The 16,472-nt window shown below is 38.3% G+C and overlaps 1 protein-coding gene across 1 annotated transcript; it reads right to left on the bottom strand.

Moving 5' to 3' along the window:
* Window positions 1-7,764: 7,764 nt before the first annotated feature.
* LOC135109020 (uncharacterized) lies at window positions 7,765-12,671 on the bottom strand. Its single transcript, XM_064019995.1, has 2 exons — window positions 9,778-12,671; window positions 7,765-9,513 (listed from the first exon to the last, which is right to left on the bottom strand). Exons 1-2 carry the CDS (start codon window positions 11,473-11,475, stop codon window positions 8,509-8,511), a joined length of 2,703 nt encoding a protein of 900 aa, XP_063876065.1. The 5' UTR covers window positions 11,476-12,671; the 3' UTR covers window positions 7,765-8,508.
* Window positions 12,672-16,472: the final 3,801 nt, after the last annotated feature.

Raw genomic sequence — 16,472 nt, 5'->3', positions numbered from 1 at the left:
ATAATTGGAGAGGTGAGGCCGGTGAATGGTGGCGTGGTCGTGCTTGTGTTTTGATCTTCAGCAAGGGGTTTCAAATTTTGCTCGACTGAGTCTGTTATTGGTGAGTGAACGTGTACGTTGTCTTTAGCCTCACTACATTTTACTTCCTCTTCCATCTCACTGTGGTCAGTGAGTGGAGGAGGTGAGGCGCCGTCATGTTCCCCAGCACCTGTCTCCCCGTGAGGCAGGGAGACGGCGAGGTGCTGGCTTTGTTTCCGCTTCCTCAGTCGTCGGCAAAGCTTCTGGAAGCAACAACGGACCCATGAGAAGCAACACGCCTTTTCAGGCTGCGCGTCTGAGTCGCTGCCAGCTTCCATCACGCTGCTTTGCTGCGACAAGGACTCGGAGTGGCTCATTGCGGCAAATTGACTCTGCGTTTTGTTGATGCGCTTATTATAGACCATGTGCTCCTGAAGGCTCACCATGGTGACTAATCTTACAGAGAACTGGTTGGTAGACCCTGGCCTTGGCATACACTTGGCCCAGCCTCCAGCGCAACCTGAACCAACTCCAAGCTATCACTCCAAGGACCCAACCAGCCAATCACCTTCCGAGAAGCAACCCTTGCCTGCTTTTCATTGGTAGAGGAATTAAGCTAATTTTTGTTTGATTTTGTATTATGAATTTTTTTTTCAAGACTTTTTAGAAATTTCTTCGTTATTTTTTGTCTTTCCTTTTTGTAAGCCATACTTTTTTCCTTCGTTTTTTGAAGAAATAAATACTGATACAGCTTGTCACGCAGTGACTTTTGTCACATGTTGTCAATGTCATTTTTTTCTTTACTTTAACTTTTTTTTCTATTCACTAAATACTCCCACAGCTTGTGCAGACGGTGATTCTTGTGTTAGCTTTTTCACTTTTTTTAGACTTTTATTTGTTTTTGTCTCAGCTACTTTTGTCTTTTTTGTAGGCTTTGGTTATTTTTCTTGTTTTTATTTATTTATCTTTTCCCTGGCCAGTACGTCTTGTTCACACAGTGATTTTTGTCTCCGCTTTTTCAGAGGGATTCTTTTTTCTAGACCTTTTACTTATTTTTTTTTCTGGCAATTTTCATTAACTATTTCCTTTAAAGGCATAATTTTTTTTTTCTTTCTTTCTTTCTTTCTTTTTTTTCGAGACAGTAACTACACCTACGTCACCTTGTCACAGTGATTTTTGTCTCAGGTTCTGCAATGTATCTTGTTTTTACGCCAAATCTTTTATTTTTATATTTTTCTAGGTAGTAAATACTTCTATTCCTTGAGCACACGGTGATGTTTCTCACGGCTTCCCCACTTTATATATATATATATATATATATATATATATATATATATATATATATATATATATATATATATATATATATATATATATATATATATATATATATATATATATTTTTTCTCTCAGCTACATCAGTCTTTTTTTCTTATCTTTAATTATTTATTATTATTATTTTTTTCTAAGAAGTAAATATTCCTTCGTCTTGTTCAAACAGTGATTTTTGTATCGCTGCCTTCATTGTCTATTAAAGCTTTTTTCAAGACAGTAGTTAGTCGTACGGTTTGTCACAGCTATTTTTGTCTAAACTTCTTTACCGAGTAAATTTATTTATTTATTTATTTTTTTAAGCAGTACATTCTCGTGCGACTTGATGACACTGTGAATTTTGTCTCAGCTTATTCAATGTCTTTATGTCTTTATTTTAAGGTTTTTATTAATTGTTATTAATTTTCTTTTTACTTTCTTTTTTTTCTTTTTTTTCTTTTGGTTTGCTTTTTGGAACATTTGTTTTTAACTTCCTGTCTTCAAGGCAGAAAATACTCACGCGTATTGTCTTAGTAATTTTTCACAGTGTAAGTGTTTTTTTTTTCTTTCTCTATTTCTTTTTTTTTTTTTTTTTTTTTTTCAAGGCAATAAATAGTCAACCCGCTTGTCACACCGTGACTTTTCTCTCACGTTCTTCAATGTCTTTTTGTTTCGACGCTTTACTTTTTTTTTTTTTTTTTTTTCAAGGCAGTAAACATTCCTGCAGTTTGTGCAGACTGATTTTTGTCCAGACTGTTTACTGTATCGTGTCTCAGCTAATTCAGCTTTTTTTTTTTTTCTGGGGTTTTCTCTCTTTTCTTATTTTTTTTTAACTAAATATTTTTATGCTTTTTGACTCGGCTTCATGATGGTTTTTACCTTGGCTCTTCCACCGCTTTTTTTCTTTTTTCTCTCTTTTCGGGACTTTGTTTATTTTTTTTTTTTCTCAGGTTTTTCAATGTCTTTTTTGTTGTTTTTAAGACATTTTTTAAAAGTTTTCTTTAAAGGAAGCAAATATTCCTACTGCTTCTTGCAAAGTGATTACTAAGCTTCTTCAGTGTCCTGGTATTTTTTTTTTTTTTTTTTTGGTTTTCATGTCTGTAAATACCCCTACGGCTTTTTGTTTGGTTTCAGCTTCTTCGATGTGGTTTTTAAGGGTTTATATATATATATATATATATATATATATATATATATATATATATATATATATATATATATATATATATATATATATATATATATATATATATATATATATATAATCATTTTTATTTTTTTTAAGAGTAACAAGTGATACGGGTTGAGACTGATTTTTGTGTTGACTTTTTTTACTTCATTTATTTTTTTTTGGGGGGGGCACTTTGCCACACAGTGGTTTTTGTCTCAGCTTCTTCAGATTCTTTTATTTCTATTTTTACATATATTTTCTTTACTTTTTTTTTTTTCTAGGCGGTAAATATTCCTACAGTTTGTGCACACGGTGAATGTTTTCTTTGATTCTCAATATTTTTTTTCTTTAGAATTTTATTTATTTATTTATTTTTTTTGTCTGAGCTACTTGTCTTTTTTTTTTTTCTAAATTTAGCTCTTTTATTTATTTTTTTTTTATAAAAAGTAAATACGGCTTGTTCACACGGTGATTTTTTTTTTTTTTCAACTTTCAGGATGGTAATTATTGATACAACTTGAGCACACAGTGAATTTGTTCTCAGCTTCTCCAGTTTTATCTACTGATTTATTTTTATCGATAAAAAAATATTAATTACTTTTTGTCTTTGCTTATTCGTTGTGCTTTTTTTTCTTTTTGATGGCATATGATATTTATTTTCTTTTTTCCAGGCAATAAATACTCATACGCCTTATCACAGAGTGATTTTTGACTGCTTCGAGTGTTTTTCTCTTTCTTCTGTATTCATTTATTATTTTTTAAGGCAGTAAATACTCGTAGAGTTTGCGCACACACTCACTTTTGTCTCGGCTTCTCCATTTTCTTTCCTTTAATTATTTATTTATTGTAATTTTGTCTCAGCTGCTGCAGTGTATGCTTTTTTTTCTGCTTTAGTAATGTTTTTTGGTTTATTTATTTTTTTTCTAGGCAGTAAATACTCCCACGGCTTATTTAGTAATTTCTGTCTCAGCTTCTTTAATGTTTTATTTATTTATTTATTTATTTTTTATTTATTTTTTTCAAGACAGTAATTAATGATACGGCTTGCCACAGTGATTTTTGTCTAGGTTTCTTTAATATATATATATATATATATATATTTTTTTTTTTTTCAAGGCAGTAAATACTCCTATGTCTTGTTTAAACTGATTTTTCTCACAGCTTCTTCTTTTTTAAGACTTATTTATTTATCATTATTATTATTATTATTATTATTATTATTATTATTATTATTATTATTATTATTATTATTATTATTATTATTATTTATTATTATTATTATTATTATTATTATTATTAATATTATTATTTTATTTATTTATTCATTATTTGTAAGGCAGCAAATACTTAGACGACGTGTCCACACAATGATGTATGTATGATGTAATTCACAGGTTTTCAGTGTCATTTTTTTCTACACTTTGCTTCTTTCAATTTTTCCTGTGCACTAAATACTGCTACAACTCTTGCACACACTGATTTTTGTCTCAGCTTCTTCACTTTTTTTTTTTTTTTGTCTTTATTTATTGCTTTTGTGTCAGCTACTTTTGTCTTTTCTCTAGACTTTGATTATTTTATCTTTTTTTTTTTCCTGGACAGTAAAGATTCTTACGTCCTGTTCACTCAGTGATTTTTGTCTCCGCTTTTTCAGTGTTTTTTTTTTCTTTTAGACCTTTTATTTATCTATTTTTTTTATTGTCAGTTTTATCTTTATTTATTTATTTTGTCTTTATTTATTTGTAAAGCGTTTTTTTTTTTCCTTTATTTTTCAAGACAGTAACTGGTCCTGCGGACTGTCACACTGATTTTTGTCAGGTTCTTCAATGTATCTTTTTACTACGGTTTATTTTTATTTTTATTTATTTTTTATATTTATTTATTTTATGCAATAAATACTTTTATTTCTTGTGCAGAGAGTGATGTTTGTCTCGGCTTCTGAACTTTTCTTTTTTTTACTTTGTATTTATTATATTTTTGCCTCAGCTACTTCAGCGTCTTATTTTTCTTGGCAATAGATTCTCCTACGTCTTGTCTACACAGTAATCTTTGTTTCGCTTTCTTCATTGTTTTTAAGGCTTCTTTCAAGACAGTATTTACTCATACGCCTTGTCACAGTTATTTCTGTCTAAGCTTCTTTACTGTTTTTTTTTTTTTTTTCGGAGTGGGTGGGGGGAGGGGGGGCAGTTGATACTCCTAGGACTTGATGACACAGTGAATTTTCTCTCAGCTTATTTTAAGACTTTTTATAACGATTATTTTTCTGTTTGCTTTAAGGGCAATAAATACCCTTATGACTTGCCCTCACAGTGAATGTGTCATCAGCTTCTCCAGACTTTTTAAATTTTATTCTTTTTTTTTTCTTTACTGTTTTTTTCTCTTTTTTTTTAGAATATGTTTTTTTTATTTGGTGTTTTGAAGGCAGTAAATGTTCATGCGGCTCGTCATAAAGTGATTTTTCTCAGTTTCTCAAGTATTTCTTTATTTCTTTAATTTTTTCAAGGTAATGAACACTCAAACCGCTTGTCACACTGATTTTTCTCTCACGTTCATCTGCGCTTTACGTTTTGTCCTTTCTTTTATTTATTTTTTTTCCAAGGCAGTAAACACTCCTACAGTTTGTGCAGGCAGTGATTTTTGTCAAGACTTTTTATGTACTATTTGGTGTCTCAGGTAATTAGACTTTTCTTGTTTTTTTTTTTTTTTTTTTTGTAAAAAGTAAATATTTCCATGGCTTGTTCACACTAATATTTGACTCGGCTTCTTCAGTATTTTTAAATTTTTATTTATTTATTTATTTTTTTATGACACCATAATTATATTGATGTGGCTTTTCACAGTGATTTTTGACCAAGCTCCTTCACTTTTCTTTCTTTCTTTCTTTCTTTCTTTCTTTTTTTTGAAGGCAGCAAATTGTATTGCGGCTTGTTCACAGTTATTTTTGTCTCTGGTTCGCCACGTCTTTGTTTTATTGTTTTTATTATTTACTTTTAACTCTGAAGGCTTGTTCACACACACTGTTTTGTCTCAAGATCTTTATTTTTTTTCCTTAGTTTTCTTTTTATATTATTTTTTTCTACCTCAGCTTCTTCATTTTTTTTTTTTTCGTTCTTTCTAAGACTTTTTTTTTTTTTTTAAGGCAGTAAATATTGATACGGCTTGTCACAAAGTGATTTTTGGCAGCTTCTCTACTTTTTATGCATTTTGTTACTTTGTTTTAAGGTAGTAGATGCTGTTACCGCTTGTCACAGTGATTTTCGTCTCATTTTTTCAATGTGTTTTTTTTTTTTTTACTTTACTTGTTTTTTTCATTTATTTTTTTTCTTTTTACTTTCCTATACAGTAAATATTCCTACGAGTTGTCACAGTGATTTATCTGAGCCTCTTCACTGTCTTCTCTATTTATCGCCAGATCTTTTCCTTGTCCTACGGCAGGATCTCCTTGTGCTGGACACCTGAAGGCTCTTTGAGCTGCGTCTCAACTGTCCCCATAATGCTGTCTCGCGTCCTGGCTGCTCCCAGCCTGGTATCCATGCCTCTGCTGAGGCTTCTGCTCACGTCCCTCCTAGCGCGCGCCTATTCGTGCCTCTGCCTAGCCCATCGTGAGGCCTGGCCCTCCATGCTTGCTGCTCTGATTTTGTTTGTTTCTTCTTCTTCTTCTTCTTCTTCTTCTTCTTCTTCTTCAAGGCAGTAAATACTCCATCGCTTGTCACACAGTGGTTTTTGTCGTAGCTTCTTCATTGTTTTTTAAGTCTTTTGTTTATTCTTTTATTTAAAAGGCAGCAAACATTCACAGGGCTTGTTCACACACTGACTTTTGACTCTCACCGCATCTCCTCGGTGTTTTTTTTTTTTTCAAGGCTTTTCACACACTGATTTCTGTCTCAGCTTCTTTATGTCTTTTTCATTTATTTATTATTTATTTATTTTTTTACTTTCAAGGCAGTAAATACTCAGTCGACTTGCTCACACAGTCACTTCTTACCTTCTCTAGTTTTTTTTTCTTAGACTTTAGAATTTTTATTATTTTTATTTATTTTTTTTTTTTGCTCTAGCTTCTTTACTTATTTTTTCTTGTTTGTAAGGCACATTTTTTACTTCATTTTTCAGTGCAGTAAATTGTTATACGGCTTGTCACAGTGATCTTTGTCTCATCTTCATTGTCTTGTTTTAAAGCTCTTACTTATTATTTCATTATTATTGTTATTATTATTTCATTATTATTATTATTATTATTATTATTATTATTATTATTAATTTGTTTATTTATTTATTTTCAAGTTTGTAAACATTCATACGGCTTGTTCACACACTGACCTTTGTCTCTGCTTCTCCAATTTTTTTTTTTTATGTATTTCATTTATTTATTATTTTAAGACAGTAAATACTTGTACTTCTCAGTTTTTAAGGAATTTTTTTCTTTTTCAAGGCAGTAAATACGCCTACGGCTTGTTACACAGTGATTTTTGACTAAGCTTCAAAACGTTAGATAAAAAAAAAAAGAGGAAGGAATTGGTTCTCAAATAGAGTGATAGATAAATGAAATGGGCTCAGTAATTAAGTTGTTAGTGATGATTCGTTAGGAAGCTTTAAAAGAAGATTAAAGAAATTTATGGACGGGGATGATAGATGGAAGTAGGTAAGAATGTATTATACAGGTATTGGCACATGTAGGTCTGATGGCTTCTTGCAGCTTCCCTTGTTTTCTAATGTTCTTGTGTTCTTATGAACCATTTATGCCAAACTTTTTGTCCTGTCCACTCCTACACTTCTAATCAAGAACAAAGAGGAAATGAAATATGTAAGAAGGAAGAATGAAAGAAGAATGAAGAAAGAAGTAAGAAAGTAGAAAGAATAAATTAAAGAAAAAATGATAAACACAAAAGCAAGAAGCAAGATTACAAGAAGCTATCACCGACCTGATAGATGTGAGATGAGACGTGATCACCGAGGGGAACAACAAGATGCGGTGAGTCATCACAAGACTATGAGAGCTGCACATTAGCAACAGATTACAAGAAGAGGTAAAAACGTGGATATCAATAAATAAGTATATAAGGGGCGCAGAGGTCACCGACAGCAATTGATATGGGCAAGACGGACAGCCGGCACAACACAGGAAACACCGCCGCCTTGTTCCTGATTAGATGTGATTAGCGAAGTTACTCGATAATGAACCTTATTGAAAGTTAAGGGAAAATAAACTGTATGATCGAAGTATGGGAAGATGAATATATCTTTACTTGAAGATCTTTATTCTCTTGGATAAACATTTCATTCTGCGCTCAAGTACTGTGTGGAGGGAACAATAATACGTACTTTGGTCATAGTTTTCAGTCACATCATAAGGTCAATCTGAACTGCTGCAATGGATTTAACAGCCAACTGACAAACACCGGTCTCCCACATAAGTAATGTGTTACGTGTGAGCATACACTGAACTCTAGGGGATGGACCATGAAGGGGTGTTGCTCACACTAACAATGGAAGGGTTAAAAGAAAAGAGAAAAGGAGACATTTTAACTGCTATTTAATATCTTAAAGTTAACCCTTAAATTAAGTAACAATACAAAATTGAAGATTATTTGTAAGTAAAAGTAAGTAACAAGGAGTGGCAATCTGAACTGGACTGAATAACTTAAAAGACTGGTTCAGTTAATAACTTAAGCCAAGTTAGTAAATGCATATAGATACAAATTACAAAAATAAACACCTTTACATATACATAATAGAAAATGAATATAAATGTGTTTATGTGTGTGTGTGTGTGTGGGTGTGTAACACTGGTGTAACTCTTACCACCGCTCTCGAGTGTATATGAGGCTCCCAGCGTATGCCAAGGCGACCTCAGAGCTGTAGCGACCCTTGGAGGAGACTGAAGCTCGATGGAACTCCACCCCTCGTTATCGGCTTGGTAGCCTGCTAGAGGTCACGTATCCAGTATGCCTCAAGCTATACACGTGGCAGCGCCACGAGTTGAGAGGCAGGCACCTGGTTCCGTGGTAGAGTAGTCACGTGTGTGACATTCCCCCCTTCTTAGGATGACGCAGAAGGAATGACTCTGCGTCATTAGAGAAGTGAGGTGGTTCCTGTCCCGTGAAGGTTGATTCCACCAGAACGTGTGTAGTCTGGGGCCCGGTAGATGGTTCTTCTGGCAGTGCTCGGCCCTCGGCTGCCTCCATCGACCGGTTCACAAGGCACGACTGCATCCCCGGCAACAGGATCCTAGGGTCCTCAGGGTCGCGACGGGTAGTGATGCGAGGCGTAGTGGGAAGGCGAGACAAAGTGTCAGCAAGGCAGTTGTCCAGTCCCTTAATATGATGCATTTCAATGTGGTAAGGCTGGAGCTGTAGAGACCACCGTAGCAGACGTTGGTTAGTGAAGCGGTTCCTGTTGAGAAAAGTCAAAGGGTTGTGGTCAGTGTAGATTTGGAGTGGCTGGGTGTTGGACTGAAGATAGTACTCAAACTTCTTGATGGCAGAGATAATGGCTAAAAGTTCTTTCTCGATAGTGCTGTAATTCTTCTGATGGATGTTGAACTTCTCTGAGTGGTAGGCGACTGGGTGAAAGATTCCGTCAGGTTCTTGCAGGAGGGCGGCACCCGAAGCGTGATCACTGGCGTCAGTATGTATGATGAAGGGTTTACTGAAGTCGGCCGCACGCAAAACCGGTTCCCGAGCAAGCAAGTTCTTAAGTTGATTGAAGGCATGTTGGCAGGCAGGGGTCCATTCGTACGCCACATTCCCACTAGTTAGTCTAGTAAGTGGCCCAGCTGCGTCTGCGAAGTTTGGACAGAAACGCCGGTAGAACCCCGCCATACCCAGGAAACGGCGGAGCTCGCGTCGAGTAGTGGGAGTTGGGTACTTCAGTACTGCGTCGACGTTAGCGGTCTTGGGCCGGACGGAGCCTTGTCCAATCTGATGTCCTAGGTAGGAGACGGTGGCAGCTCCGAACGTAGACTTCGCCAGCTTCACGGTGAGGTTCGCTTCCTGCAGACGGCTGAGCACATTCTGGATCTGGTACAGGTGGTCATCCCAGTCATGTGAAAAAATAAGAATATCATCTAAGTAAACCAGCACTCCTTTTAATCCCTGCATTACCTTGTTCATTGCCCTCTGGAAAGTAGCGGGGCAATTCCTCATGCCAAATGGGGCTACTACATACTGGAAAAGTCCAAAAGGGGTGATGAAGGCAGAGACTATCTGAGCTCTTTCAGTAAGGGCTATTTGATAATACCCTTTTAATAGGTCCAGCTTAGTAACAAATTTGGCTTGACCCACTTCATCTATCAGGTCGTCTACCCGAGGCAGAGGATAGGCGTCAGGAATGGTGACGGCGTTGACCCGTCGGTAATCCGTGCAGAATCGCAGTTGTCCGTCCTCCTTGGGTACTAGGAGGCAGGGTGATGCCCATGGGGAGCTGCTGGGTATAGCCAAGCCCTGCTCTAATAAGTACTGGACCTCCTTCTGCATCTGTTCTCGTTTCCGGGGGTTGACTCTGTAGGGAGACTGCTTGATAGGGAAGGTCCCTGGAAGCACCTTCACATCATGGCGGAGGACATTACAGATTTTAGGATGGTCACCGAACACGTCATATTGAGAGATCAATCTTGAGATATCCAGTGCTCGAGAGGATGAAAGATGACGGAGCTGATCATCTAAGTGTTGGATAATGTAGGTGTTTTGCGTGTCCTTGGGATGTATGGCGTTGGTGTCAATCTCAGTGGTAATACATTTATCATACATCAATGAACACACAGAGGCAGGTTTTAACTCTGAGTCAGCCTCCTGGGGTTCAATGATACCACAGGAAGCTACTCTAGGGGTTGGTTGGGCTTCTGCCCAAGCAGCATCATCTGGGACCTTAGAGGGCCGGAACACTCTCATGAGAACTCCATCCTGTTTGTAAAAGGCAGGGTAATGAGTAATTTGATCTGGAGGGATAACCTTGTCATGAAATTGAGTCAAAGTAGTGTCTTCCTGTTGAGCCTCAGTGAGAAGTTTTTCAGAAAATATTTGATTGAGTTCAAGTGGGGATGGACTCTTCTTTGGAAGTGAGAAAGACTGATCAGATTTCCTTGCTTGTGCACGAGTAGTGACACAAACAGGGAATAAGCCTGGTTGTTGCTCTTCTAACTGTACAGTGGGGTTATCCATCAGCATTGTGTCACTAATTACCAAAGGGGGAGTCACCTTACTGCCAGCTAGGTCATTAGCGAGGAGTAGTTGAGCATTAGGGATGGGTAAGGCTGGTTCTTCACTAACTCCTATTATCACTTCACCTCTTACTAGTGGGCTATCAAGATGTACTTTAGCTAATGCAATGGGGAAGGGGTCATGGAAGTCTTTTAAATATACCTTTTCACCTGTGTAACACTGTTCAATACCAGGGACTGCTGACTTCAGCACTAGGGACTGAGCTGAACAGGTGTCTCTGACAATCTTAACTGGGTGATCCTTGTTATCAATGCTGATGGTGCCTACAGACCTGAAAGGCTCAAATAAGTCTTTAGGTACAGGGAAGGAGGGAAGAGCTTGTATGGAAGCAACTGGCTTGGCAGGATATGTTTGAGCTACCTTACACTTGGGATTAGGACAGTTCTTTATGAGGTGCCCCGGCTGTTTACAAAAAGCACAAAATAGAGGTGGTCCAGTACTACTGCCGGTCATTTTACCAACCCCTGAGTTACCTGAGTTTATCTTACCACTAGGAGTCTCGGTCAGCTTGTCTGAGGTTGCCTTGCGATTCACCAGGGAGAAAAGGTCCGCTAACTGAGCGGCTTTGAGAAGATCTGTTTCTTCTTTGTTGGTGATGTGTAACATTACTGAGTAAGGGAGCTTACGCATGAACTCTTCTAAGGCTAAGAGATTTACTAATTCGTCGTACGTGGTTATCGCGGCTGACTTAAGCCAACGCTTGAGAGCCCTCAGTTTCTCTGAGGCAAACTCTAGATAGGTTTGTTGCGGAGTTTTGAACATTTTTCGAAAAGACTGACGGTATCCTTCTGTGGTAATGGAGTACGCCGCTAGGATGCCCTGTTTGACAGTCGTAATCCGTGTTGTTTTCGAGGCCGTTCAAAATAGTTAAAGCCTTTTGGCTGAGTTTGGGTTTAAGAAGCCAAGGCCAGTCTTCTCGGGGCAGTTCAAAATGTACTGCTGTGTCCTCGAACTGTCCAAAGAAAGTTTCGGGGTCTTTGTCAGAGAACTGAGGGAGTAGTGAGAGATATTTAGTTAACTTTTGTTTGAGGTCAGCTGTGGTGGTTGATCGAGATTTTAATTGTGTGAGTTGGGTCTCGTGGATTTTCTTTTTCTCTCTCCTCTCTTTCTTTTTCTCTCTCCTCTCTTTCTTTTTCCTCCTTTTCTTTTACATATGCCAGATCTCTTTCCGCTTTTTCTTTTTGAAAAGCTAGTTCTTCTCGCCTTAGTTCTCTCTCTTCTCTCTCTCTTTCTCTTGCTGCCTCTCTCTCTTCTCTCTCTCTTGCTGCCTCTCTCTCTTCTCTCTCTCTTTCTCTTGCTGCCTCTCTCTCTTCTCTCTCTCTTTCTCTTTCTCTTGCTGCCTCTCTCTCTTCTCTTGCTGCCATTAGTTTCAGCTTTTCGAGTTCGAGCATTAAACTGGCGTCGTGCTGTGAAGCAGCACTAGTGGCTTCACCTCCAAGGTGAACTAGGATTTGAGTTCGGAGTTCTTCCTTCCGAATGTCAGACGGATATGAGAGATCAAACTGTCGGGCTATGTACTTTAAATCATCCTTTGTCACTTTGGCAGTTTGTAGCTCCGCCACAGAAGGATTACTGCAAAATGCGTCCAAGTTTAACTCATGCGACATGATTAATGAGCGTGAGGTCAATTGAACCAAATCAAGTGTGTCTGAGCCCTACACTGAAACCTGATCCAAGACCTAGGTTCGCCACCACGAGTCGGAAGGACCCGCGTGAACGACAGGTTCGAAACCACGAGTCGGAGGGAAATGAGTTGACCCGCGTGCATCGACAGAGACTCGTTTTTGAGTCTAGTTGAGTCAAGGTTAGCAACGCCTTAACTGTGCTTCTGAAGAGGCAACGAATCGAAGAAGTGTAGCGATAATCACTGCCCCAAAATGACTACCATAGAACTAACACTTAAGCACTTGTAATGGCTTGCCGTATTCGATGCTTTCAAGCAAAGAGTGGAACGCAAGTTCCCAAGTTTTAAGGAGTCTCGGAGTTCGGGGTGAAGGTCACTACTAGGGGAATCGAACCGACACTAAAGCAACACTGAGGAAATCAATTGTTAGCTTTTTAACGCTTTTATGACTAGACGCCGGTACCTCGCGTACTTTTAAAGCGGAAAAACGCAAAAAATTCACCAACAAAGAAATAAGCACAACTTCATATACACTCGAGAGCAGGAAAGGAACTAGTGTAGTTATATGTATGTGTAAACATGTGTAATATCCCGGACAGGCCCCCAATTGTTAGGTGTGAGCATACACTGAACTCTAGGGGATGGACCATGAAGGGGTGTTGCTCACACTAACAATGGAAGGGTTAAAAGAAAAGAGAAAAGGAGACATTTTAACTGCTATTTAATATCTTAAAGTTAACCCTTAAATTAAGTAACAATACAAAATTGAAGATTATTTGTAAGTAAAAGTAAGTAACAAGGAGTGGCAATCTGAACTGGACTGAATAACTTAAAAGACTGGTTCAGTTAATAACTTAAGCCAAGTTAGTAAATGCATATAGATACAAATTACAAAAATAAACACCTTTACATATACATAATAGAAAATGAATATAAATGTGTTTATGTGTGTGTGTGTGTGGGTGTGTAACACTGGTGTAACTCTTACCACCGCTCTCGAGTGTATATGAGGCTCCCAGCGTATGCCAAGGCGACCTCAGAGCTGTAGCGACCCTTGGAGGAGACTGAAGCTCGATGGAACTCCACCCCTCGTTATCGGCTTGGTAGCCTGCTAGAGGTCACGTATCCAGTATGCCTCAAGCTATAAACGTGGCAGCGCCACGAGTTGAGAGGCAGGCACCTGGTTCCGTGGTAGAGTAGTCACGTGTGTGACAAATGGCTTCTCATTATGCACAGACTAATGAATATATTGGTATTTGCGAGTATTTTTTTTTTTTTTTTTTTATGTAGGAAGGATACTGGCCTAGGGCAACAAAAATCTAATAAAAAAATGCCCACTGAAATGCCAGTCCCTTAAAAGATTCAAAGCAGTGGTCAAAAATTGGTGGATAAGTGTCTTGAAACCTCCCTCTTGAAGGAATTCAAGTCATAGGAAGGTGGAAATACAGAAGCAGGCAAGGAGTTCCAGAGTTTACCAGAGAAAGGGATGAATGATTGAGAATACTGGTTAACTCTTGCATTAGAGAGGTGGACAGAATAGGGGTGAGAGAAAGAAGAAAGTCTTGTGCAGCGAGGCCGCGGAAGGAGGGGAGGCATGCAGTTAGCAAGATCAGAAGAGCAGTTGGCATGAAAATAGCGGTAGAAGACAGCTAGATATGCAACATTGCGACGGTGAGAGAGGGGCTGAAGACAGTCAGTTACAGGAGAGGAGTTGATGAGACGAAAAGCTTTTGATTCCACCCTGCCTAGAAGAGCAGTATGAGTGGAACCCCCCCAGACATGTGAAGCATACTCCATACATGGACGGATAAGGCCCTTGTACAGAGTTAGCAGCTGGGGGGGTGAGAGAAACTGGCGGAGACGTCTCAGAACACCTAACTTCATAGAAGCTGTTTTAGCTAGAGATGAGATGTGAAGTTTCCAGTTCAGATTATAAGTAAAGGACAGACCGAGGATGTTCAGTGTAGAAGAGGGGGACAGTTGAGTGTCATTGAAGAAGAGGGGATAGTTGTCTGGAAGATTGTGTCGAGGTGATAGATGGAGGAATTGAGTTTTTGAGGCATTGAACAATACCAAGTTTGCTCTGCCCCAATCAGAAATTTTAGAAAGATCAGAAGTCAGGCGTTCTGTGGCTTCCCTGCGTGATATTTTTACCTCCTGAAGGATTGGACGTCTATGAAAAGACGTGGAAAAGTGCAGGGTAGTATCATCAGCATAGGAGTGGATAGGACAAGAAGTTTGGTTTAGAAGATCATTAATGAATAATAAGAAGAGAGTGGGTGACAGGACAGAACCCTGAGGAACACCACTGTTAATAGATTTAGGAGAAGAACAGTGACCGTCTACCACAGCAGCAATAGAACGGTCAGAAAGAAAACTTGAGATGAAGTTACAGAGAGAAGGATAGAAACCGTAGGAGGGTAGTTTTGAAATCAAAGCTTTGTGCCAGACTCTATCAAAGGCTTTTGATATGTCCAAGGCAACAGCAAAAGTTTCACCAAAGTCTCTAAAAGAGGATGACCAAGACTCAGTAAGGAAAGCCAGAAGATCACCAGTAGAGCGGCCTTGACGGAACCCATACTGGCGATCAGATAGAAGGTTGTGAAGTGATAGATGTTTAAGAATCTTCCTGTTGAGGATAGATTCAAAAACTTTAAATAAGCAGGAAATTAAAGCAATAGGACGGTAGTTTGAGGGATTAGAGCGGTCACCCTTTTTAGGAACAGGTTGAATGTAGGCAAACTTCCAGCAAGAAGGAAAGGTAGATGTTGACAGACAGAGCTGAAAGAGTTTGACTAGGCAAGGTGCAAGCACGGAGGCACAGTTTCGGAGAACAATAGGAGGGACCCCATCAGGTCCATAAGCCTTCCGAGGGTTTAGGCCAGCGAGGGCATGGAAAACATCATTACGAAGAATTTTAATACGTGGCATGAAGTAGTCAGAGGGTGGAGGAGAGGGAGGAACAAGCCCAGAATCGTCCAAGGTAGGGTCTTTAGCAAAGGTTTGAGCAAAGAGTTCAGCTTTAGAAATAGATGTGATAGCAGTGGTGCCATCTGGTTGAAGTAGAGGAGGGAAAGAAGAAGAAGCAGAGTTATTGGAGATATTTTTGGCTAGATGCCAGAAATCACGAGGGGAGTTAGATCTTGAAAGGTTTTGACATTTTCTGTTAATGAAGGAGTTTTTGGCTAGTTGGAGAACAGACTTGGCATGGTTCCGGGCAGAAATATAAAGTGCGTGAGATTCTGGTGAAGGAAGGCTTAAGTACCTTTTGTGGGCCACCTCTCTATCATGTATAGCACGAGAACAAGCTGTGTTAAACCAAGGTTTAGAAGGTTTAAGACGAGAAAAAGAGTGAGGAATGTACGCCTCCATGCCAGACACTATCACCTCTGTTATGCGCTCAGCACACAAAGACGGGTCTCTGACACGGAAGCAGTAGTCATTCCAAGGAAAATCAGCAAAATACCTCCTCAGGTCCCCCCAACTAGCAGAGGCAAAACGCCAGAGGCACCTTCGCTTAGGGGGATCCTGAGGAGGGATTACAGTGATAGGACAAGATAAAGATATGAGATTGTGATCGGAGGAGCGCAACGGAGAAGAAAGGGTGACAGCATAAGCAGAAGGATTAGAGGTCAGGAAAAGGTCAAGAATGTTGGGCGTATCTCCAAGACGGTCAGGAATACGAGTATAATGAATACAAGTGCATGCATAAAGAAATAGTGAAAAGAATATATTGGTAATTGTGAATATAGTGAAATAGTGAAGACAAAGTAAAATGAGTATATTAGTAATTGTGAATAAAATGAAATAGTGAAGACAAGGTAAAATGAATATATTGATAATTGCGAGCACGGTGTACGATGCAGGAAGATATGGTGAAATATGAATTGATGCATGAAGAGTGAAGGGAGTATATTGTTAATTGCGCGTATAGTGAAATATTGATTAATTCATAAAGATATGGTGAAATGAGTAGACTGGGAAACACTGAAGTGAGAGTAACCCCCCTCCCCCCGCCACCCCGGACGGGGTGTATATATATATATATATATATATATATATATATATATATATATATATATATATATATATATATATATATATATATATATATATATATATATATATATATATA

The sequence above is a fragment of the Scylla paramamosain genome, chromosome 18 (assembly GCF_035594125.1).
Source record: "Scylla paramamosain isolate STU-SP2022 chromosome 18, ASM3559412v1, whole genome shotgun sequence".
NCBI lineage: Eukaryota > Metazoa > Arthropoda > Malacostraca > Decapoda > Portunidae > Scylla > Scylla paramamosain.
The sequence above is the reverse complement of the archived record's forward strand: the minus strand, read 5'-3'. Positions and strand labels throughout refer to the sequence as shown.